Source organism: Mustela putorius, unplaced genomic scaffold, assembly GCF_011764305.1.
Source record: "Mustela putorius furo isolate JIRA1106 unplaced genomic scaffold, ASM1176430v1.1 tig00003834_pilon_pilon_pilon, whole genome shotgun sequence".
NCBI classification, from domain to species: Eukaryota; Metazoa; Chordata; class Mammalia; order Carnivora; family Mustelidae; genus Mustela; species Mustela putorius.
Window position 1 is genome coordinate 27,060,100 of NW_025421987.1, and position 24,584 is coordinate 27,084,683.

Sequence of the window (24,584 nt, forward strand, 5' to 3'; positions counted from 1 at the left end):
AATATTCCATTGTAAAAAAATACCACACCTTTGTTAGCAATTCACCAGTTGATGGGCACTTGTGCTCATTCTATAGTTTGGTTAATGTTGATAATGCTACTATAAATATTAGGGTGCATGAACCCCTTTGAGTGTATTTTTGTATCACTTTGGTAAATACCTAGTAGTGCAATTGCTGGGTCATAGGGTATCTCTATTTTTAACTTTTTGAGGCACCTCCATACTGTTTAGAAACATGGTTTTGATTCACCTGAAGAGGCTAGGAAAAGTCTTTGGAGAAATGCTTGAATATTTGATGAGCACTAATGGTCTCTTTTGTATACTCAATGCTTGATACTTTGAAATTACTTAAAAAATTATAGGCAATTTTATATCATTTCAAGTATTAAACATACAGGTAAAATTTTCATATTACTTTCCTCCAAATATGCTTAAAGTGTAAATATATGGTGTTGCACATGCTATCATTTAAGAAATCCTTGAACTCCCTCTTGAAAACATAACTCTTGCTTAATAGTGTGAGATTTGGGCAATTCACTTACCTGTCTAAACCCGTGTCCCAGTTGAAAATGGAGAGATTGTATGTTGTAGAGATTGTGTGCAGAACATTTGACATAGTGCCTAGCACAAGGTAAGCGTTCAATGAATATGCATGTTTTCCTTGTTGGTATTGTTGACATTGCAGTGATTGACAGTAATATCAACTCCTCTTAAATCAATGGTATATCTACTATCATCAGAAAATACTGTATTTTATGAAAGTGAGTGATGTTTTGGCTAAGTTCTGGAAACAAAATGTCTTCATCTTCTATATGTTCTTATCTTGGTAGACATGGGGAATTTCAAAGGTCATGCCCTCCCTGGAACCTTCTTCATTATCATGGGTATTTGGTGGACCATCAAGTGCATTCTGAAGTATGCCTTCAAAAAGCACAAAAGGACTTCCTACCTTGGCTCCAAAGCATTATTCCATCGAATAGAAATTTTTGAGGGAATTGTATTAATTGGCATGGCCATCACTGGTGAGTGTACCATTTCTGTGTTCTGTTTTCTCCTTTTGGGTATTTCTACATCAAAGAGAAAATTAAATATCAAATCAAGAAATTGCTAAAATGAATTTTTATTAAAAAAATCTCTGAACACATATTTTAATTGTAACTTCTATCTGATTATAGTTTGTTAGAAGGGGACACTTCATGTTTATACAGAAGGCTATTCCTTAATGAGTCAGTCATAGATATTAACTTGCCTGACCACTCAAGGTGACTTTCCTTTATCGAATTAGTTGGAACCTTGAACTAGTTTTATAATATTTATTCTGATGCCTGAAAGAGTAAACTCTATCAGAAACCATTTTTCAAAATGATGCCAAAATAACCAAGTTATTGTGGGAAAGCCTTAGTTGTAAGTTGTTGCTGATGGACTGTACAGAGGGGTCAGGCTGAAGAAGACCTTACTTTATATACTCATCCTTTTTTGCATTATTCTTAAATTGAAAAGGGAAGTTAGGCCAGATGACTTCTAAGGACTTTTCATTGACTATAAGGTTCTGAGAAAATTTTCTGTGGTTTTAGAATTCCCTGGTAGCCTCTCCTTTGTGAAAAGCAGAACTTTCTCCTTTCCCTTTAGATTTCTTCATGCTTTATTCATGGCAATAGGTCTTTGCTATGGACATGAAATTACAGAGCAACCATTTCCAAAGAGAGGAATTGCCTTGCCAGATTCCATAGATTGACACATACAGCAGTATTTTAAAGAAAGTTTTACTGTTTCTGTACCTGACCAGACCGTGTGCTATAATCTGTGTTTTCTCAGTTATCCTTAATTGAGGAAAAGCTGAACCCTAGTCTTTTGATTCTGAATCAAGCACAACTCTCCTTTTCGTGGTAGCTACCCAAAGATGCTATCCAAAGATGTAGGGTGTGTCAGAAGGAAGTAATCAGCCTTTGTACAATTTATCTAGTCATTACATGAAAATGGGAACTAAGACCATCAGTGGAACTGGTCATGGAGCTATGAAGAACTGAAATGATCAACTTTGAAGATCTGAAATAACTAGCTGTCTGACTAAATTGGTTATCTTTGACTAAATGTTGATCATCCAAACCAGTGTTTGAACTGAAAGCACCAGTACTTAGCTGTTAAGGAATAGCCCAGAAAGAACAATCAGCATCATAGAAGGACATTAGATTTGAATAAGCCATGGGTTCATTCAGTTTCTTCCTGCTTTCTTTGTGAAGTCATGGAAAGGGTTGCTAAAACTGTGATATCTCCTTTGCAGGCATGCTCGGGGAGCAGTTTATTCCTGGTGGGCCCCACCTAGCCTTATATGACTATAAAGAGGGCCAGTGGGTCGAACTCTTGAGCTGGCATCATTTCACCATGTATTTCTTCTTTGGGCTGCTGGGTGTGGCGAACATCTTGTGTTTTATCATCAGTTCACTTCCCACTTCCTTAACCAAGTTAATGTTGTCGAATGGCTTATTCGTGGAGGGTAAGTATAAGTGAGTATGTTCCTGTTTCACTATCCTTGGACACTTGTCTAGGCCTGTACAATAATATTCCTTTAGTGTCTAGGTGCTGCCTTGATCAATTGGGCCATCTGTTTGGGCCATGGGGAGATCCTTAGATGTCCTGCATAGGATGCCAAGGATTTTCCCTCCCTACTGACTCATACAGTAAAATAAGACAAGCACCATCATTTGATGTGCTTTATTCACATTTTAAATCATTCTTAAAGAACCAGCTGCCATGGTTATTTATCTCTAGGTTATCCTGGAGAGAATTATTATTTCTGTTTAAACAAGTGAAACTGAGTTTAGGGTAGTGAAGCATGAGTATCTTTTTTTTTTTTTTTTAAGATTTTATTTATTTATTTGACAGGCAGAGAGGCAGGCAGAGAGAGAGGAGGAAGCAGGCTCCCCACTAAGCAGAGAGCCCCATGCAGGGCTCGATCCCAGGACCCTGGGATCATGACCTCAGCCAAAGGCAGAGGCTTTAACCCACTGAGCCACCCAGGCACCCTGTAGCATGAGTACCCTGAAACAAGGAGACCACTCACAGCAACCTACTAACCTGCTATCTAGCTATGTTCATATTGATATACCGAAGCTTCACCATGACATGATAAGTGGAGTCAAAAATCAGTCACTAAAAATAGGAGGTCCTATTTTTGAAAGGTTAATGAAAAATACTTTTTGTTCAGTTGATGTCCCTTTTACTGTGTAGGGAAAACAGGTGTTTAGTAACTTGTTTTCATTTATTGTATTTTTAAGGAATAGATTGATTATGGAACTAAAAAAGCCCATGGGGTACCTAGGTGGCTCAGTTGTTAAACATCTGCCAACTCAGGTCATGATCTCAGGGTCCTGGGATCGAGCCCCTCGTTGGGCTCCCTGCTCAGCAAGAAGCCTGTTTTTTTCTCTCTCCCACTCCCACTCCCCCTGCTTGTGTTCCTTCTCACTGTCTGTCAAATAAATAAATAAAATCTAAAAAAAAAAAAAAAAAAGAACTAAAAAAGTCCCAGATTTTCAGGAGGGGCCAATTCCTAACTGTCCACCTTCCCTCCCATATCTGAATATAAGGACTTTTGCCAACCCCTCTCTGAGAACAAAGGCTAGCTAAAAGAAGGGCATCAAAAACGAATGGCAAGATTCTCAGTATTTCAGGGTCTTACCATATTTTGAGTGAACATCTTTTCCTCCTCATGTACATGAAAAGGTTGAAGATAAAGCTGGAATCTGCTCATGGGATTAAAAAATATAGGTAGTTACTACTTCTTGGGAGCTTCCAGAGCATTTTTTCATACCCAGCAAAGTCCTCTTTTATGATTTGTACATATATGTATTTGCTTACTCCAATGGGCTGAATTCCTTTAGGCGAGGCTGTTTCATTCATCTGTGTGTTCACCCTAACTCTTTCTCCTGTCCCATCCCCCTTACTATTCATCCTCCTGCATAGAAGATGCTTTGAAATATAGTTTAAAAATCATGATATGTTAGACAAGGAAAAGGGAAAAGGAGTGATCGATCCTTATTCTTAAGAGGTAGTGATGTTGGGTTCAAGGCTAGGGGCGCCTGGGTGGCCCAGTGGGTTAAGCTGCTGCCTTCGGCTCAGGTCATGATCTCAGGGTCCTGGGATCGAGTCCCGCATCAGGCTCTCTGCTCAGCAGGGAGCCTGCTTCCTCCTCTCTCTCTGCCTGCCTCTCTACCTGCTTGTGATCTCTCTCTGTCAAATAAATAAATAAAATCTTAAAAAAATAATAATAAATAGGGACGCCTGGGTGGCTCAGTGGGTTGGGCCGCTGCCTTCGGCTCGGGTCATGATCTCACGGTCCTGGGATCGAGTCCCGCATCGGGCTCTCTGCTCAGCGGGGAGCCTGCTTCCCTCTCTCTCTCTCTGCCCGCCTCTCCATCTACTTGTGATATCTCTCTGTCAAATAAATAAATAAAATCTTAAAAAAAAATAATAATAAATAAATAAAAGAGGTAGTGATGTTGGGAGGCCTGGGTGACTCAGTGGGTTAAGCTTCTGCTTTCAGCTCAGGTCCTGATTCCAGGGTGCTGGGATTGAGTCCTGCCATCAGTCTCCTTGCTCAGCAGGGAAACTGCTTCTCCCCCTGGTTGTGCTCACTCTCTCTCTGACAAATAGCATCTTAAAAAAAAAAAAAAAAAAAAAGAAGTGGTGAGGACTCCAAAAAAATACTAGAGGTTTCCATTATTGTGGGAAGCAGAGAGCACTTGATATTTTGGACAAATTGGTGTGTGTGCATGTGTGTGTGTAAAATTCTGTGGGGTTGGGGAGAGACAGAGGGAGAGACAGAGAGAAAGAAATGGTAGATGTCCCTTGGTTTCACTGAATAAGAGAAACTGTTTCTTTCCTCTCTATCAGCTTTTGTCTTGTACAATCACACTCATGGCCGGGAAATGCTGGACATCTTTGTGCACCAGCTGCTGGTCTTGGCCGTCTTTGTGGCAGGCCTGATTGCCTTCTTGGAGCTCTTCATACGGACCAATATCACTGTGGAACTTCTTCGGACAAGCTTTATCCTGCTTCAGGGGAGCTGGTTTTGGCAGGTGAGTCGGGGCCTCCAGTGAAGGCATCTGGTGTTTCCATCTGTACTCTTTTCTCTTTAATGGGGTATTTTGATCCAGAATCAGGGACTTCCTTCTGATGTGCCACCTGTAGTGAGACTGTGGGTCTTTGAGAGGTAATGTTTCTTTGAGTAGCCCAGAGGCCCTAGTGGGAGTGCTGGCAGAGCGACTGGAAAGTAAGTGGGGTGTGGCCATCTTCCTCACACACCTGGATATCCATAATGTAGGAATTCTGGGCCATTGCTTGTTGTGGACAGCAGGTGCTAATGCTAACGCAATTTACAGCCTAATGAGTAACGAGCTTGAGAAATATATGAAAAGCAGAAAGGAGAGGAAATGACTAATTATTGAGAAACAATGATGTGCCGACGACTCTACAGGACTATTTCATACATGTTGTTTCAATTTGGTCCTCACAGTGACTTGGAAGTTAGGTATTACCATCCCAAATTTATGGATAGGACTCTGGGAGATGATGTGACTATCCCAGACTCACACAGTAATGGAACTAGCATCTAAATGTGGGTCTGGTTGACCCCAAGTCCCGGGCTCTTTCCATTTTACTCTGTTGACTACCTAAGCTTGGCGTGTTGTCAAAAACATGTATTCCAATTAGTGAACTTATATTTTATAGACACTGGTAAATCATACTCTAATATGTACATATAGATGTAAGGAAATCCCGAGATGAAAGGTAAATGTGGTTTAATAGGGGATGACTTCTTAGAGGAGATATTTCATCATCAGAAAGCAGAAACTTGGGATGAGGTTATCGCAGGGATTGGCAAGCTATTAGTGTTCCATTAATAATTAATGCTTTATTAAGAATCTGAGGGAAGAAGCATGGGCTGTCACAACTGAGAATAGGCTGACCTAATGTCCCTTCTGGCAGAGAAATAATGTTTTCACATTTTACCAAAAGCTTTTCTAGGAAAGAGCTATGGGGTTAAAAATCTTTGGGCATAAATCTGTGACTATTTAAAAATCTTTTCCATCTATGAGTATGTCTAGACTAGTTTCCTTTTTTACCTGGTGGCTAGACTAAATAACGTTTGGAGACTTAAAGAAAAATGAACATTTAATACCAGTACAAACACACATACTGGCAGGAAATGAAGGTTTAGCTGTAGTACCTCTCTCCACCCTCAGATTCCTCTGAAACAAAAATGTCTGGAGACATAGATGAATTTATTCTGCTTTTTATTTTGATGTTATGTGTGGTAAGTGAATGTTTATGGCCAAAACTCTGTTATAAACTAATAATAGGACATCGTGAATTGCTTTTCACCATATTTTTTCTCTCTCTACTTGTCCATAGGAGGTTAATGCTAGTGCATAAACAATATGTAGACAGATTAGCACACCTAGATTCTTGGAACTATAAAGAAGTTGGGAAATGAGTGAGGCAAATGTTCAGATTGGCCATTTTTTTATAACTCATACGTAAATGATGGGGTAACAGGCAAACTTCAAGAGAACGACGCTCCCAATCTTTAAGAATGGTTTCTTTCCTGAAGCTCATTACAGTCAGATATGTTTTCTCAGAGACTGTCAAGGCGCACACAGGAGTTGTGTCTTTCCACAATGTCCGCTTTATTCGATCATGAAGCAAAGTTAAATCACAATGATAAAGCAGGTTCGGGATTCCAAACTCAATGACATTTCACCGTGTGATTAAACTTGGCTTGTTACACAGCACACAAAGCAGGACAAGACAAATCACACAACAAGCAAGATAACAAAAGGGTGTAGGAGGTTAACGAACCAAACTCGATGTCAGTCTGTGGGCAGGCAGTTGAGATAAGGCCTCTGTCGACCTCGGTTTGGTCCGTGTCAGCTCTCCACACGTAACTGCTTATGTTCAAGCAGTGAAGGATCTCGGTTCTGTTTGGAGATCCACTGGGCAGAGCCTTCCACGGCAGCTGCTGTTTTGAAATGGTGAGACAGAGAGGGATTCATATCTGAAGAGTCTGACAGTTTGCTGCCAAAATCCTTCCCTTTTTAAAGGGATTTAATTGGTTTTGGGTCCTTGCAGACCTCCTCTGGTTCTACTTGCTATCAGTTCTGGGGTCCCCGCCATACTGCCTAGCTCCTGCTTGACATGAGGGACTCCATTTTGCTCTCTTCAAAAACCTATCCATATCATGCAATTTAAAAAGGAAAAAGATTTCCTTCAGGCCCATTCATTCCATGAAACATGGTTTATCTGAAACTGTGGGAAAATACTTTTTTGTTTTTTTAAGATTTATTTATTTATTTGAGAGAGCAAGAGAGGGGTGGGGAGGGGCAGATGGAGAGGGAGAGAGAGAGAAAATCTCAGGCAGATTTCCCACTGGGCACCAAGCCCAGACCAGGGGTCCTGGCAGGATGGAATACTCAGTCTCACAACTTTGAGATCATGATCTGAGCCAAAATCAGGAGTCTGATGCTTAACTAACTGAGTCACCCAGACACCCCTGTGGGAGAGTATTTTTAAAGCTCATTTTTGCACTTTGTCATTTCCAAGTTCCTCCCCATCACTGTCCAAGTTGAGGCAGAGACCCTTGTGGAGGAGGAAGATACTTCTGTGGTCTTTACTTCCCATTACTTTGACCAGTATCTCATGCATCACCCACCCCAGGGACTCTTCCCATGACTTCCCAGATCCTAAGCCTAAGTAAATGCAACTTTGTTTTACCTTTAAGAAAGATAAAAGTTCTGAATCTTGGAACACTGAAAAAAAAAAAAAAAAAGAAAAGATAAAAGTTCATTCAGAGATGTCAAAAAGACCCAACTAAGCAGTAATGGTCAGAAGTCTGGTATGGTAGATCAAACACTTGTTTAAGACTAATAGTGTTAAAATAAGTGATTGGAGTATAAGACATAAAACACTAGGAAATTCAAACTTTAACCTATGGGAAACGAGCCCCTGGCTTGTTGTATATTAGGGAAGATAATTATTTACATTTTAAATGTGATATTAAACTAGTCAAAACCAGATATTCAGGAATGCCATAGAAGATACAGCAAGAAAAAAAATCTTTTTCAGACCTTTTTTTTTGGTTAGAATTTTACATTAGGAAGCAAATTAGGATACCCAATGAGAGAGTAGTGGCTGATTCTATATTTCAAGTAGAAAATTTATTCTTTCACTCTTTGGAGGCCAGAAGTCTTGAAATCAAGGTGTCAGTATGTTGGGGGCCCAAAGGCAGAATCTGTGCTATGCCTCTCTCCTTGAGAGCTGCCAGCAATCCTTGACATACCTTGGCCTATGGCAGCGTAACTTCAGCTTCTGCCTCCAGAGCCACACCTGTGTGTTTCTGTGTACCTGTGTCTTCACATGGCCTTCCATAATGACACCGGTCATTGAATTTAGGGCCAGTTCTAATCCACTATGACCTTATCTCGAGTTGATGACATCTGCAGAGACTTTATTTCCAAATAATGTCACATTCACAGGCACCAAGTGTTAGGACATCAACATATCCTTTCGAGGCACACAACATAACTTGCAACAACTGCTAACCTCTATCTCTGGGAGCTGTAGCAAATCACTCCCCAAGCAGGGAAAGATGGGTGGATGGCATTGGAAGGACATTGGTGGGACCAGTAGGTAAGAACTGGGGAGCTGGTCCATAGTTCATTACACTCAACTCTCCCTTAAAGATATTTACTTGAGGGACGCCTGGGTGGCTCAGTTGGTTAAGCGGCTGCCTTCGGCTCAGGTCATGATCCCAGCGTCCTGGGATGGAGTCCCACATTGGGCTCCTTGCTTGGCAGGGAGCCTGCTTCTCCCTCTGCCTCTGTCTGCCTGTGCTTGCTCTTGCTTCTCTCTCTCTGACAAATAAATAAATAAAATCTTAAAAAAAAAAAGATACTTACTTGACACAATTTCTTTGTTACCTTTTCTAAGTTGCTTCAAAAGGAGGGCAGGAGGGGAATGAGGATAATGATATCTTATTCTTGGGGTTATGATGAGGACTGAGAATTATTGTGTAGTTTATGTGCATGAATGATGTTAAGGTGCCCCACACCTAATGATACATATATTGGGTGGTACAAAGAGAATTCTTTAGAATGGGAAATAGGAACAAGTGATTAAGATCCAAGTCTTATTTTTTCCTAATTTACTCAGGTTATGTGAAATTTCAAACAGAAATGGAATTAAAGTTTCACTCATAACTATGGACTAAATGTTTTTTTTTTGTTGTTGTTCCTGTAAAATTTCATTTATTAGATGTGTGATCCTAGGCAGATTATAAAACCACCCAATTTTCTCACCTGGATGATGAAGACAATAATACATTAAAGTGGGGGTAATAATACATCATTTAAAGGCCGTTGTCAGGAAAACTCCCAACCACTGTAACTGACCGTTACAGTTCTAGTTAGCCAGTGGACATTCATACAATTATCCTTGTAATTATCTGGGTATTATATTTCATTTTGTTCTAGAGACCTGACCTATGTCCACTCCCCATCCCGCCATCTGTCCATCATTCTTCCCTCTCTCTCTCTATCTTGTTTTTGGTTAGGGTAAAATTTACATAACAGAATTAACTATTTTAGAGTATATAATTCAGTGCCATTTAAGGACATTCACAATATTGTACAAGTATCACTGCTATTCAGTTCTGAAACATTTTCATCACCCCAGAAGAAAACCCTGGTACCCTGAAGCAATCATTCTCTTTCACTCTCCTCCCAACCCCTGATAACCACTAATTTGCTTTTTGTTTCTATGAATTTATGTATTCTGGATATTTCATGTAAATAGAATCATACAATATGTGACCTTTTGTGTCTGCCTTCTTTCCCTTAACATAATGTTTACAAGATTCATCCATGTTATATCACATGTTAGTACATCATGACTTTATGGTTCAATATTCCATGATATTGATATACCACATTTTGTTTATTCATCATCAGTTGACAGACATTTGGGTTGTTTTCAACTGCTGTGAATAATGCTGCTATGAACATTTGTTTATAAATTTTTGTTTGAAAATTTATTTTCAGTTCTTTTGAGTATATGCTTGGGAATGGTATTGCCAGGTGATATGATAATTAATGCTGCATTTAACTTTTTGAGAAACTGACCAATTGTTTTCCACAGTGACTGCACCATTTTATATTCCTACCAGCAATTTACAAGGATTCCAATTTCTCCATATTCTTACTAAAACTTGTTATTTATTATTTTTACCATCCTAGGGAGTATGAAGTGGTATCTCCTTATGGCTTTGATTTGCATATCTATAATAAGTGACAATGTTCATTATCTTTTCATGAGTTTATTTATCACTTGCATACCTTCTTTGGAGAAATGTCTCTTTATCTCCTTTGTTCATTTAAAAATATTTGTTTTTTGTCTTTTAGCTGTTGAGTTGTAGGAGGTCTTTATACATTGTAGATATTAATTCCTTATCAGATATATGACACAGCAGTATTTTATCCCATGCTTTGGGCTCTCTTTTCATTTTCTTGATAGTGTCTTTTTTTTAATTAATTTTTTATTTTTTATAAACATATATTTTTATCCCCAGGGGTACAGGTCTGTGAATCACCAGGTTTACATACTTCACAGCACTCACCAAAGCACATACCCTCCCCAATGTCCATAATCCCACCCCCTTCTCCCAAACCCTCTCCCCCCAGCAACCCTCAGTTTGTTTTGTGAGATTAAGAGTCACTGATAGTGTCTTTTGATGTATAAAAGTTATTTAATTTTTGTGAAGTCCAATTTATCTACTTTTTGTTTGGTTGATTGTATTTTTTGGTGTAGGGTCTAAGAAGAAATCCCCAATCCCAGGGCATGAAGCTTTTCTCCTGAGAGTATTATGGTTTTATTTATTTATTTATTTTAGAGATTTTATTTGTTTATTTGACAGACAGATCACAAGTAGGCAGAGAGGCAGGCAGAGAGACAGAGGGAGAAGCAGTCTCCTGCTGAGCAGAAAGCCCCATGTGGGACTCATCCCAGGATGCTGGGGATCATGATGGAGCCCAAGGCAGAGGCTTTAACCCACTGAGCCACCCAGGCACCCCTAGTTTTATATTTGGTCTTTGATCTGTTTTGAATTAATTTTTATATGGAGTGTGAGACAAGGGTCCAAATCCATTCTTTTGCATGTGGATATCCAGTTGTCCCAGCACCGTTGTAGAGACTACTGATTTACCCACTGAATGGCCTTGGAACTCTGTCAAAATGGATTTTCTACACACATATGATTTATTTCTGGAGTCTCAATTCTATCTCATCAATCTGTATTTCATGATGTCTATACCACAGTATTTTGATTACTGCGGTTTTTATAATAAGTTTTGAAATCCGTAAGCATGGGTCTTACAACTTTCTTTTTATTTTTTGAGGTTGTTTTGGCTATTCTGGGTTCATGGTAATTACATATGATTTTTAGGATCAGCTTTCCATTTCTGTAAAAAAAGACCATCGGGATTTTTTAAAAATTTGAATTCAATTAGCCAGTGTATAGTACATCATTAGTGTTTGATGTAGTGTTTAGTGATTCATCAGTTGCATATAACACCCAGTGCTCATCACATCACGTGCCCTCTGAGGATCGCGCAAGGAGAGGTGAGTGGGGGGATGGGTATTAAGGAGACCATGGGGATTTTGATGGAGATTGCCCTGAATTTGTAGATTGCTTTGGGTGTTATTGCCGTCTTAACAATATTAAATCATCCAGTCCATGAACATGAGATGTATTTCCATTTATTTATTTAGGTCTTGAAATTTTCAATAATGTTTTGTAATTTTCAGTGTACAAGTCTTAAACCTCCTTGATTACATTTATTCCTAAGTATTTTATTTTTTTCAGTGCTATTGTAGGTAACATTGTTTTCTTAATTTAATTTTTGTGTTGTTCATTAGACGTGTATAGAAATATAACTGAATTTGTGTGTTGATTTTGTGTCCTGCAAGTATGCCGAATTCATTTATTAGCTCCAATAGATTTTTTTTTGTGTGTGGATTCTTTAGGGTTTTCTATTTATAAGATCATATCATCTGTGAATTTAGATAGTTTCACTTCTTCCTTTATAATCTGGATACCTTTTATTTTACTTGACTAATTTTTGGCTAGAAATTTTTAGGACAATGTTGAATAAAAGTGGTGAATCCAACACCCTCCTTTTGTTGCTGATCTTAGGGGAAAAGCTTTCAATCTTTGATCACTGAATATAATGTTAGTTGTGAGCATTTATTTATTTACAAACGTCTTTGTACTCCACTTTTGAAATAGCTGAGTGAAACTGCATAGCTTAGAAATCTGGTACATTCTCTGAAAGTCCACTAACCCACAGAGATGATTACTATTTATATTTTGAAAATTGCTCTTCAAATGTCCTTAACACTTTTTTTTCCCCCAAAATTGTGACCTGGTAGATGCTATCTGTATTACTAAAGCAGGCAGTAAGACCTAATGTCTTATCTGTAACATCTCAGATAATTGGAGTTACCTTAGTTAAGATTAATCTTAGAACCAAACATTTTGAAATATACTCTCTTTGGGAATGCAGCTGATTATTTTAATATGTGTTTTTTGTTTTAAATTACAGATTGGTTTTGTCCTTTATCCCCCCAGTGGAGCTCCTGCATGGGATGCAATGGATCATGACAACATCATGTTTCTCACCATATGCTTTTGTTGGCATTATGCATTAAACATTGTTGTTGTTGGAATGGTTTATGCCTTTGTCACTTGGTAAGTTAGTGATTTTTTTGTTCATGTAAGTTCTATTTCTTGGTATATGATCATCAAGACTCAAAAGCATTGAACTTTAGATTTGAAGGGGGACTCCATTCCTTAGTATTCCACAAGAGAGGGTAATGCAGCAGAAAATTATCTGCAAACCCAGAAAATCCCCCTTGAAAGAATAAATGCTGGTTTAAAGTTAGACTCATTCAACTGTGTCTCAGCTGTGTCTTTGACCTGTGGGTCACCTTTCAACACACTTTTCTGTGCCTTTGTCTCTTTGTATATGCTGTCTCTTTTTCCAGATAGTCCTCTCCATATCTGCAGGGAGCCCTCCACTTGCTTACATGTACATTAATCATAACAATTCACAAGCTTGGTGTCATTTTTTGACCAACATTTATGTCTCCCATTAAATTTGAGTATATGATTAATTTGACATTTGCTCTAATATTTCTAGAAGTAAGAGTCAATGGAAAAACCAAATTTTTCAAAAGAAAATTTATTATCATAAAAAAGGAAAAATCATATTTTTAGACCCCAATACAATGTCTCACAGTGGATGAAGAGCAATACAACAGATTGATAAAAATATGTATTCCTAGGTCTATATGACTTTGGACAAATTATGCAACCACATTAAGTCTCAGTTTTATTGTTTACAAAATGGGAATAATAATAGTACCTAAATGAGATAGGTGTTTACACTGCTTAGGACATAACAAGGGCACAGTAGAGGTTCTTCTTCTCCTTGATTTTGTCCTTTTTGTTACTTTTCTTGTTTTCCTCCCCTCCTCCTCTTTCTGTATCACAAAGGACATAATGTATAGACCCTAAGGAAGAGAGAGAGACAATTATTTTTATTTTTTTTTATTATTATTTTTTATTAGGTTAGTCACCAGAGATAGACAATTTAAATACAGTGCAGTAGGTGGAAATAGTAGAAGAAAGTACTGTTGGAGCCCAGAGGAGGCTTCCTCGCAGTTGAAAATTATGCCTTAGCTTGAAGGATGAAAAGAAACAGAAGGAGCTGAACATGATTCCTGTCTTTAAGGTAGCTAATACCAAGCCACATTGGGTCTGGCTAGTTCCAGCTACTAGGCATGCAGGATCCACACTTAATTCTTCAGACTTCAGCACTGACCTAAATGTTCTATATCTGCAGTCTTCATTTTGGTGACCATGAGCTACTTGACTATGGTTTCTGAGCACTTGACATGTGCCTAATGTCATATTAATATTAATTAACTTAAATATCTGTAAATGCATAATGTTTAGCATATTGGGCAGTATATGTCTAGTAAGTTCTTTGGATTCCTAAAATGTGGTAACTGCTTCTAGGCTCAGTGGGGTCTCAGCCTCTTCAAAAACTAGCTTTCTACTCTTCTCTTCCAGGTCACCTCTCTTGCCTTGAGCTTCTTTGAGCTTCACTGCTGAAGCAGCTTTGGTGCTGGGTCTCTAAGTAAGAGAACCATTTCTTGTTAGCTCCAGATGTCTCTGCTAGGCTTTGGGTCAGCTTACTTTGATCTGTAGATACCTCCTTCTAGTGGTCTAAGTGCTTTGGGTACTAGCAGATTCTAGCTTCTCATTGACTGATTTTTATTAGTCCTACTTCATTCCTCCAAAGCATGCACATGGTTGGTAAGACTGGCTCTGCCACTGAGTGAAACTTGGCTTCTTCCTCTGTTGTTCTAGGCTGACATCTGGGCCTCATCTCATTAGGGGCTGGGAAGCCTCCAAGAATAATGGCAGCATTCAAGGAGCCTCTCTAGCTCATGTCAGCTCCCTTCCAGAGTCAAAAGAAGACTACTGTCTCTTCCTGTTTCAAAAAGCTTCAGACCTCTCTTATCCACTTACAGTTTTCTAGAAACCATAAAGTCCATGTTGACTTCCTCAGCCTTTACCTTTTGACCACTTAATCCCCTCTACCCGGCATATCCAAATTAAATGCTTATCTCTTCTATGAAAACTTTGTGACTGTTCTAGACTCATCTCCCTTCATGAGTTTTCTAGCACTTTAGTCACTACTACCCTTTTTTGCAATTGCAATCTATCTTTACTGTTAGCTCATGTCAGCCTTACCTGCTAGCTAGATTGTAGCACCTTGAGGAAAATACCCTTTTCATGGTTTGCACAGATCTTGGCATTCTATCAAATGGCATTCCATTTACTCAGTAGGTACTCAATAAACATTTATTTACTGTTTTAATAGATCTGCTTCAGAGTTACATGAATATGGGCTTTGTTGGTTTGGAAATCATGTTTCAGATGCTTTTCAGTGTTGCTCTCATAATGCTCTTGGAAATATAAAAACAGGAGCTCATGTTGTGAGGTATGTTGATATAAACTTAAGCAATAACCTAAACAATATAATGAAGATTCAGTACTGACTTTCAGTGAGGTCACATGGCAGGCTAATTCAGTTGTATAATCATAAGGAGTTTTGACAATCTATTTTTCAGGATTTGACCGGAGTAGTTTCTAAGTCAGTCACAGGTGATGAATTTTTAGGACATTATATGAGAATTTGTTTGACAAAGTGCAAAGATCACGATGGAAACAAAACTGGGTTATGGAACCACAACCCCCCAAATCTCAGAAAAATGAAGTTGTACTTCCCAGCTTTCCAGAATAAAGGTTCAAAGATTGCCTCATTCAGCCCCATACCTGCAGTTCTGAAATAACAATTCATAAGAGAGACTTACCTGTTTGGAAATTTTGTTAAATATTCTACTATATTTCATATTTAAGCACCACTATTCATAGAAATATTTCAAAAGCCCCTCTCTATGGGTAGAGAAGTATGCCCATGTTCAGGTTGGTTTCCTAAGCAATAATCCAGGTGACTCATTTTGAAGAACAAAATAGAGATGTCCAAATCCCAGGAATGTGACAGTTTGCCTTCTGGAAGTTTGAGTTCTAGATGGACTCTGGAAGTACACCCCGAGTCTCAGTTCTGCTCTTTCTCTTATTAATTGAAGAAAGCCTATGGGAGCACAACCTCAGACTCACTCATGCTAACCTTAGTATCCTGGACTAATATCATTCCAGGAACTAGCAATTATTTGCACTTCCTCTTTATCATTCCAGCCTTTAATCTGTCTCCAACACCCATTTATGCATGTGCCAATACCCAGGTCTACAGGGTACAGACAGAGCCTGAACATGTCTCAGCTTGGGAGCTTATAGTAACAGCAGACGCAACCCAGGAAGGAGACGTGGGAAACAGAAAGAGTCACCCATGAAGGAGGAGTGGGAAACAGGAAGGGCCTGTGTTAACAATTAATTTGTAATAAGTAGCCATATGTTTGTTTCAATTTCCACATGAGCCGTCAGGAATGTATCTAATTACTGAATTAACAGTTAATCCATTTCATTGAGCATGTATCGAGGTTGTGCAATGAGATATGACACAAACACTGTTACCGCCTTTAAATTGTTTAAGCCTATTAGTCTTTCATGAAAGCAGTGCCTTGAAGAGCTGAGGACATTGAAAGCAATATCAGTAGTCAATTAATAATCAAGGCAAATTATTTCAATTGGTTTCCTTGATCTTGATGAGTCAATAATTGTTACTGGTACTACTCAGTTGTTGTATATTGGAGGAGCTAATGCTGAGTTAAAAGTGATGGAAGAATTAACCTCTATGAACAAGTGAGTGATGTGGACTCCTGGCAGATTGCTCCAAAGGCCATTGTTTTGTCAGATGTGTGTTGAGCCACTCTTATGCACCAGTTGGTCTAGGCTCTGGCTAGCGGTAGGGCACTAAATAAGATAGTCTTTGCTCTTACGAAGCTTATATTCCCGTAGGATCCAGAGCACAATAAAGTCACTGCATTTTTATGGGGGAAGGCCAGACCTTCACTGGAAAAAAGGAGGCAGAAAATAAGCGATGCAGATAGGCTGGTGAGGCTTTTCACAAAATGAGAATGATTGTGATGACTTGGTGTATCAAATTTGTGCATTCCTGTGTACTTCTGGAATTTAACTGTGTTCTATCAACATGGTCGTAATACTGTGTCTTTACGAGTAATTATGCACAGGAAAGCTTTGCTTAGATTTTATTACATCAGAGAAGTGGAGAGTCTGCTGAGTTTCTGGGAATAAAAACCTTCGTATCTTCCAGGGTCAAAAATGATACTCTGATTTCCCCCAGACCTACAGATCTCTTAATCTATGAAAACAGTCACATTGGGGGAGGCACTTCTTCCAACTTCCTAGTTCACCATGGATCTCACATGGTGAGATCATCAACCACATGCAGTTGAGTAGTCCGTGGACTGCACAAAATCACTCCTCTGAAGGCACACGTTGGGAAGGACTGGACTTGGGGCTTGACACGGGGAAGGAGATGCCTCTATACACTTTCCAAGAGAGGGCTCCTTTTTGCAATACATACCTAGGTGTGGACTTGATGGAAAAGCTCTCGGCTGAACTTGGCTTCATCTTGGCTTGCTGCCACCCAGAGATTCTCTTGTTTGTTTTAGAAATGATCAAAGCTATGAATGATTAGGCATTTTCTGAAACCTGAACAATCATGTTGTACATTTAAAAACTGATTGTACTTGGGCGCCTGGGTGGCTCAGTGGGTTAAGCCGCTGCCTTTGGCTCAGGTCATGATCTCAGGGTCCTGGGATCGAGTCCCGCATCGGGCTCTTTGCTCAGCAAGGAGCCTGCTTCCCTCTCTCTCTCTCTGCCTGCCTCTCTGCCTACTTGTGATCTCTGTCTGTCAAATAAATAAAAAATCTTTAAAAAAAATAAAATAAAAACTGATTGTACCTATTTACTTATACCCTGCTTCAATCCACAAAAAGTTTTCAGGTAGCTCCAAAGCCAAATAAAAGTGATTTTCTTTTTTGGATTGCCTCTCCCATTTGCACAGATAATTTGGAGTTTGTTGTATTATAGATAGACGTTGTTCTGGGTTTTTCTTAAACAGTATAACATGAGATACCTTTCATTCTCCTCAGGTTGGTTAAATCTCGACTTCAGAGGTTCTGCCCCTCAGAAGTTGGACTCCTGAAAAATGCTGAACGAGAACAAGAATCAGAAGAAGAGATGTGATTTTGATGGGCATTTTAGTTTTTCTGGATGAACTTCTCTTTTCTGGATTAATTTTGTTCATCGTTTTGTTTTTTGACCTTTTGCTTGGAGAACAGATAGCTGAAGGTGATTCTTGGTATATTGTTTGTATTTCCAATTTGGTTAAAGTATTTGAATTCAAATATTTTATTTTTAGGTTTGTAAGTACTTTGGGTGATAAAAATGCATTTTGCACATCAGTCATGGTATTTGGGGCCTGGAGTGGCTATTCTCAGATCATCTAAAGTTAAAATCCACGCTAAGAAAAATGTTTTATTTGCATTATAGATATGCTCAAGGTTCCTGGGCTTACTTCCATTTGTACATTTGTAACTCACTAAACATGAAATTATACCTGTTTATCTTGTTGCTACAATGAAAAATAAATGAATGCAGGAAACTTGGTAGAGACATCTCAAGTTGTTTTCTTTTCTTTTTTTTTTTTTTACATTATCATTTCTTTCTTTCTTTTTTATTTAAATTCAATTAGCCAATATATAGTACATCATTAGTTACAGATGTAGAGTTCAATAATTCATCAGTTGCATATAAAACCCAGTGTTCATCACATCATGTGTCCTTCTTAATGTCCATCACCCAGTTACCCCATCCCCCCAACTAACTTCCCTCCAGAAACCCTCAGTTTGCTTCCTATAGTTAAGAATCTCTCATAGTTTGTCTTCCTCTCTGGTTACTTCCCATTCAGTTTTCCCGCTCCCCTTTCCTATGATCTTCTGCACTGTTTTAAGCAGCAATGTCCACACCAGCCAAACTGTGGAAGGATCTGAGGTGTCCATTGACAGATGAGTGGATAAAGAAAATGTGGTATATATCTACAATGGAATATTACTTAGCCATCAGAAAGGATGAATACTTATCATTTACGTCGACATGGATGGAACTGGAGGGTATTGTGCTAAGTGAAACAAGTCAATCAGAGAAAGATAATTATCATATTGTTTCACGCATGTGTTTCTTAAATTCAGCTGCACCTCACCCTTGCATCATGAAGAAGGAGCAGTGTGACAAATTCCTTTTTGTGAGACATCGCCTTTTGTAGCACTTGACTTGTGCCCAGAGAAAAGTAACACAGCAGTCATCCTGAGTTGTGCAGTCTTTTAGAGAAGATGAGAGAAGTGATCTCTAGCATGGATGCAAAACTATGAGAGATTGGAAAGAGGAGTTATGTTTTTATCTATAGAACAAAAAGTCATCACCACAGCATAGCATGGCCACCATACTATCCCCTCTGTTGAAACAGTGGAGGGTTAAAATAAGAAAAGATATTTTACAGATTACCTGGGTAAAAAGTCAGAGCTCTTACCTCATTTTGCACTAATTAGCCCTTAGTGGAGAGTCAAGAAATCTTATTTCTAATTCTGGCTCTACAATTTACCAGCCTCTAGGACTTTAGCAATCACCATGTCCTCTCTAAAGTAAGGGAATTGAGCTGGATGAGGCACTTTCTGGCTATCACATTTTATGAGTCTAGAATCTCTGAAACAAAGTGAAGCTGACAGCTGATTTAATACCATGTTAGTCAGAAAGGCCAGTCTCTACCATGACAGCAAAGGTAAGGCAGGTTTCAAGAAAACTTGAGGGCTGATTGAATATAGAAGAAAGGAAGCAGCCTCATGAGAAGCTAGAGGAGAAATGTGGGCAATTAAATCCTGCAGTTCCATGGCATTCTAGAAATACTGACAAATCCAGAAGCCTGTTCCTGTCTGGTATTATCACAGTGATACTGGAGAGGGAGGTGAGTAGATTCTTCAGGCCAAAGAACTGGACACATTCATTGTTTTTTTTTGTTTTTGTTTTTGTTTTTGTTTTTAACATAAGGGTTTGAAAAGAACTGATGTGGGTGCCTTAAGACTTATTTTGAATCCTATGATAAAGCTGAGTGCAATTCTGGCATACGAATTGCCCACAAGAATGTGATGGCAGCATGTGATTATGGCGTTTTGCCCCATGGCGTCCTCTATCTTCTCTAGTCCAGCAAGCTTTTAGAACTTTGGCAAGTTTGTGTTTCAAAAGAGTGAGCTGTCAGCTGCAGTTCATGAAAATGGCATTGCTGGGATATAGGTCTGAGTAAGGGACTCTCCTAAGAATAATGAGCCAAAGCCATATTAAGGCTACAATTTTGAAAACTGATATAAGAGCAAATATTCTCCCAGTCTTGATGAGTGTGCAGAAATATCCGTTCCTCCAGTCTCTGGAAGGAAATAATGCAAGTGAGATGCAACTCGGTGAGTTGTTTGTGGAGGAACATTTGGTTCCAGTGCAAGGCCACAGCCTGAGGCTATCTGCCTCTAGTCCCTGATATGAACAATACATTTGAACACCATTGTTGTAACTTTAAGGGAGCCTTCACAAAGGAAGGAATAGGAGAGGGTGTCCTTCTTTATTTCTATTTGTATTTTATCTCAGCTCCTCCAAAACCCTGGAATCTCAATTGAAACCTTATGGGTATCTCATGCTTCATTTGCCATAAACAAAGTAAAGAAACTCTTATATAACCTTGTCCATTATCAACATTGGCTGCTGATGTGACACCATCTCCTCAGTGATTTCTTTCTTTTTTTTTTTTTTAAATATTTTATTTATTTGACAGAGAGAGATCACAGGTAGGTAGAGAGGCTGGCAGAGAGAGAGAGAGAGGGAAGCAGGCTCCCCGTGGAGCAGAGAGCCCGATGTGGGACTCGATCCCAGGACCCTGAGATCACGACCTGAGCCGAAGGCAGCAGCTTAACCCACCCAGGCGCCCCTCCTCAGTGATTTCTATAACTTCCAGGCTCATTTGCTTGGGGAATTTGCAGTGCAACTTCTGATTGTATTACCTTCCAGCTCATTGTTGAAAGGGGAGTTTGGGTCATGACCATTGCGGTATACTCCTCATCATTTTGTCACTACAGGGCTCATTAACTGAGGCTATATTGTTTGTATGTGGGATGTGGATTCATAAAGTGGTGCAGGAGTCACCTGGAGGACTAAGGGATAATGGAAAAAAAAGCTGAGAAGTGTGAATTCTCCTAAAATTCAAAAAGTGAATAGATTAAAAAAGCTATGAAAGAAAAGTTTGTATACATGGAGAACAGATTCAGAAATTCTATATTCTATTGAATGTGAATGAAGTCTAGAGAAGATTGAGAGAATTGAGGATAAGCAAAGAATAAAAGAATTTTCCCCATGTAAATGGCAATGAAGAGAAATCTTTGTTTTAAGCTTAAGGAGGTACTTCAAGAGATGTGCAGTGATAAGGGTGACAGGGTTTCTAGACTAACCCAGTGAAAATGGGAAAACTTAATCATTTTTATATTTTGAGTTCAATTTATAAATACTATTCTATTTTTGAGTCTTGTAAATTTAAACACTTGATTTTAAGGAGATTTTGATGTTAGGGCACAATTTTACATTTAGATAATTAGATTTCCCTTTAAACATCTTAAATTGTATCTATGAATTAAATATTTTTTATATTATTCTTAAGAAGGAAACTTCAATTAACTGATAAATCTTCCCAAGTTGTTATTCCTGCAAATCTAATGTGTTAAGCTTATAAATGTGGTGAAACATAAGTGTCTTTTAAAAAATATTTTTTTTTGGCGGGGGAAAGGGGAGAGGCAAAGGGAGAAGGAGAGAGAATCTTAAGCAGGTCCCACACCCAGTGCGGAGCCCGATTCAGGGTTAAGTCTCAGGACCCTGAGATCATGACCTCAGTTGAAATCAAGACTTGAATGCCCAACTGGCTGAACCACTCAGGTGCCCCAAAGCATAAGTTCTCTTAAATGTTCTGCTATAGTGTGTAAACTTAGTGAAAATCACAAGCCTAAATCTGTTAATTAAACATTTATAAATTAGACCTGCAAGACTCATCAGCGTGGATAAAACTATTTTCAAAATTATAAATACCTAAAATGCTATGCATGTACAGTTTCTTAACACAAATATCTTTATGAGTTTGATTCTCTTAAATTCCTGTACTTGATATTAAGACTTTCCATGATAAGATAGGCTTACTGTTAAGGAAGTGATTTTTTTTTTTTAAAGATTTTATTTATTTGACAGGTCACAAGTAGGCAGAGAGGCAGGCAGAGAGAGAGGAGGACCTTGGATCATGACGTGAGCTGAAGGCAGAGGCTTTAACCCACAGAGCCACCCAGGCATCCCAAGGAAGTGATGTATTTATGATAGGCAATGTTGGGAAATACCTAGTCTACTCCTTGAGCTCTCGAACCTTGTTTCTGAATGGAATAGGATTCTTGACAGTGGCCCAAACAGCATATGCTGAATCCTGTTATTTATGGTCATTCTACCAGATTCTCCACACAAGCTGTCTCCTGGCCTTTTAAAGCACAGGGAAGGCACCATCCTGAGCTGGAGTCATCCTGAAAATTATCCATCTTTTCCACCTACTCATGAAAATCTGCCACTCTCACCCAGGCTGTTATGCCACTTGATGGAATTTCATTATTCTTTAGCTCTAAAGATATTTAAATATATTTCCTTCTAAGTATAAAGACTTTCTGAACTTGATGTTATCCTGCACTTTTAAAAAATATATATTTCCTATTGGTTATGACTCCTCAATTTTTACGTATATTAAGGTGATAGTCTAATGAATTCTAGGCCACTTTTTTTTTTTTTTAAAGATTTTATTTATTTATTTGTCAGAGAGAGAGCAAGCGAGAGCAAGCACAGGCAGACAGAGTGGAAGGCAGAGTCAGAGGGAGAAGCAGGCTCCCTGCGGAGCAAGGAGCCCGACGTGGGACTCGATCCCAGGACGCTGGGATCATGACCTGAGCCGAAGGCAGCTGCTTAACCAACTGAGCCACCCAGGCATCCCTAGGCCACTTTCTTTTAAAGGCAATTCCAACTAACCGCTCTGAGATTAGATGTCAGTGTATCTTAACCTTCACTGCTTTAGAGCAGTGTGTCTATGTGTTGTGGGAGGAATTACTATGACTAACAGGAAATGTTAAATCGTTGAGAATACACCTTTTTCCTGGTTACCTTCAAGAACATGGGCTGTTCTGCCTGTTTTCAGATGTCCTAGGGGAGGATTAAGAAGTTAAGTAAGAAATTTGGGATGAAATGCAAACAGTCCCTATTTTAGGATTTCTGTCTTAAGCTAAAATACATACATTTTCCAAAACATATAGACACAAGTTGCTTAGCAATTTAAAATGGAGCTCTCTCCTCTGATGGGAAACTGCCCCGGGGTCCTTTGCCTCTCAGATCAGGTCCAAGTTAATTAGCATCATGTTCAAATAAAATCATTTCTCTTGAGCTTAATTCACTATGCAGTTATGCTGTCATACTATCCAACAAAACCCTTGGGCCCATCAGGCTGACTTGTTTTCTGTTCCCCAAATATGTTTAATTTCCGTATCCATGTTTTATTAACTACCCTACCTTCCTGGCTCCTTGCAGCCGACTTCTGGAGATTCTTTAAGGCTGAGTCCAAAACTTTTCTTTTTTTTAAAGATTTTATTTATTTGTCAGAGAGAGGGGGAGAGAGAGCGAGCACAGGCAGACAGAATGGCAGGCAGAGGCAGAGGGAGAAGCAGGCTCCCTGCTGAGCAAGGAGCCCGATGCGGGACTCGATCCCAGGACGCTGGGATCATAACCCGAGCCGAAGGCAGCTGCTTAACCCACTGAGCCACCCAGGCGTCCCCCAAACTTTTCTTTTCGACTGCTTTATCCCACTCTTCTCTGCCCGTGAACTCCCGTAGTACTAAGTCCAGAGTGACTTCAGATCATCTTCCATCCAGTCCTGTAGTGACCTTTTTTAAAAAAAAAAAACAAAACAATTTTATTTATTTATTTGACAGAGAGTGAGCGAGAGAGAGAGCGAGTGCACAAACAGGGGGAGCAGCAGAGTCTGGAGAAGTTGGCTCTCCACTGAGCAGGGTTCCTGATGTGGGACTCCATCTCAGGTTCCTGGGATCATGACCTGAGCTGAAGGCAGACACTTAGCTGGCCAAGCCACTCAGGTGTCCCAGCTGTAGTTATCTTTACACATAACTTCTTCCTTCTCAGTATTTTACAATCCCTGAAGACAATCATACTTCTTTTTGTGTACATGTTTAACAACATGGACATTATTATAAAATCAACTGGTTTAATAAAAAAGCATTATATTTAAAGATAATTTAATATGCATGCCTGTTAAAATAAATATAAATTGTGATTCTTTTGAGAGCAAACAAGTGGGTACCCAAAGGAGAAACAAGATCTCCCTAACAGTTGTAATAAAACCTATCCCTGAAAAGTTAGAAGGTATTACACAAAAGTATTTATATTGTGTTCTACTGCTCATGCTTGCTTTCAAAGAATCAGAATTTAAATAGATTATGAAAAAAAAAAAATCAATGGGGTCCCTGGGTGGCTCAGTAGTTAAGTGTCTGCCTTCGGCTCAGGTCATGATCTCAAGGTCCTGGGATCAAGCCCTGCACTGGGCTCCCTGCTTGACGGGAAGCCTGCTTCTCCCTCTCCCTCCCACTCCCCCCACTTGTGTTCCCTCTCTTGCTTGTCTCTCTCTGTCAAATAAATAGAATCTTAAAAGAGAAAAAAGAAAAACGTTATTATAAATAAATATAAAAAATATACCCATACAAGGTTTTTATTGAAGACATGATTACCATTGCATAAATACCTGACTAGGAGACTATAAATAAAGTAACATGTTGAACGACTTGGTTTTCTCAACTTG

At 39.0% G+C, this 24,584-nt stretch overlaps 1 protein-coding gene across 4 annotated transcripts in view; it reads left to right on the forward strand.

Moving 5' to 3' along the window:
• Nucleotides 1–18,291, forward strand: part of TMEM45A (transmembrane protein 45A) — a 66,702-nt gene extending 48,411 nt beyond the window's left edge. For all 4 annotated transcript variants that reach the window (XM_013045607.2, XM_004771939.3, XM_004771941.3 and 1 more), the window contains 5 exons: nucleotides 831–1,022; nucleotides 2,282–2,494; nucleotides 4,891–5,075; nucleotides 12,654–12,799; nucleotides 17,761–18,291. In XM_013045607.2, coding sequence (XP_012901061.1) covers nucleotides 833–1,022; nucleotides 2,282–2,494; nucleotides 4,891–5,075; nucleotides 12,654–12,799; nucleotides 17,761–17,854 — 828 coding nt within the window. In that variant the 5' untranslated portion in view covers nucleotides 831–832 and the 3' untranslated portion in view covers nucleotides 17,855–18,291. The remainder of the gene's footprint in view (nucleotides 1–830; nucleotides 1,023–2,281; nucleotides 2,495–4,890; nucleotides 5,076–12,653; nucleotides 12,800–17,760) is intronic.
• The last annotated feature ends 6,293 nt before the right edge of the window (nucleotides 18,292–24,584 follow it).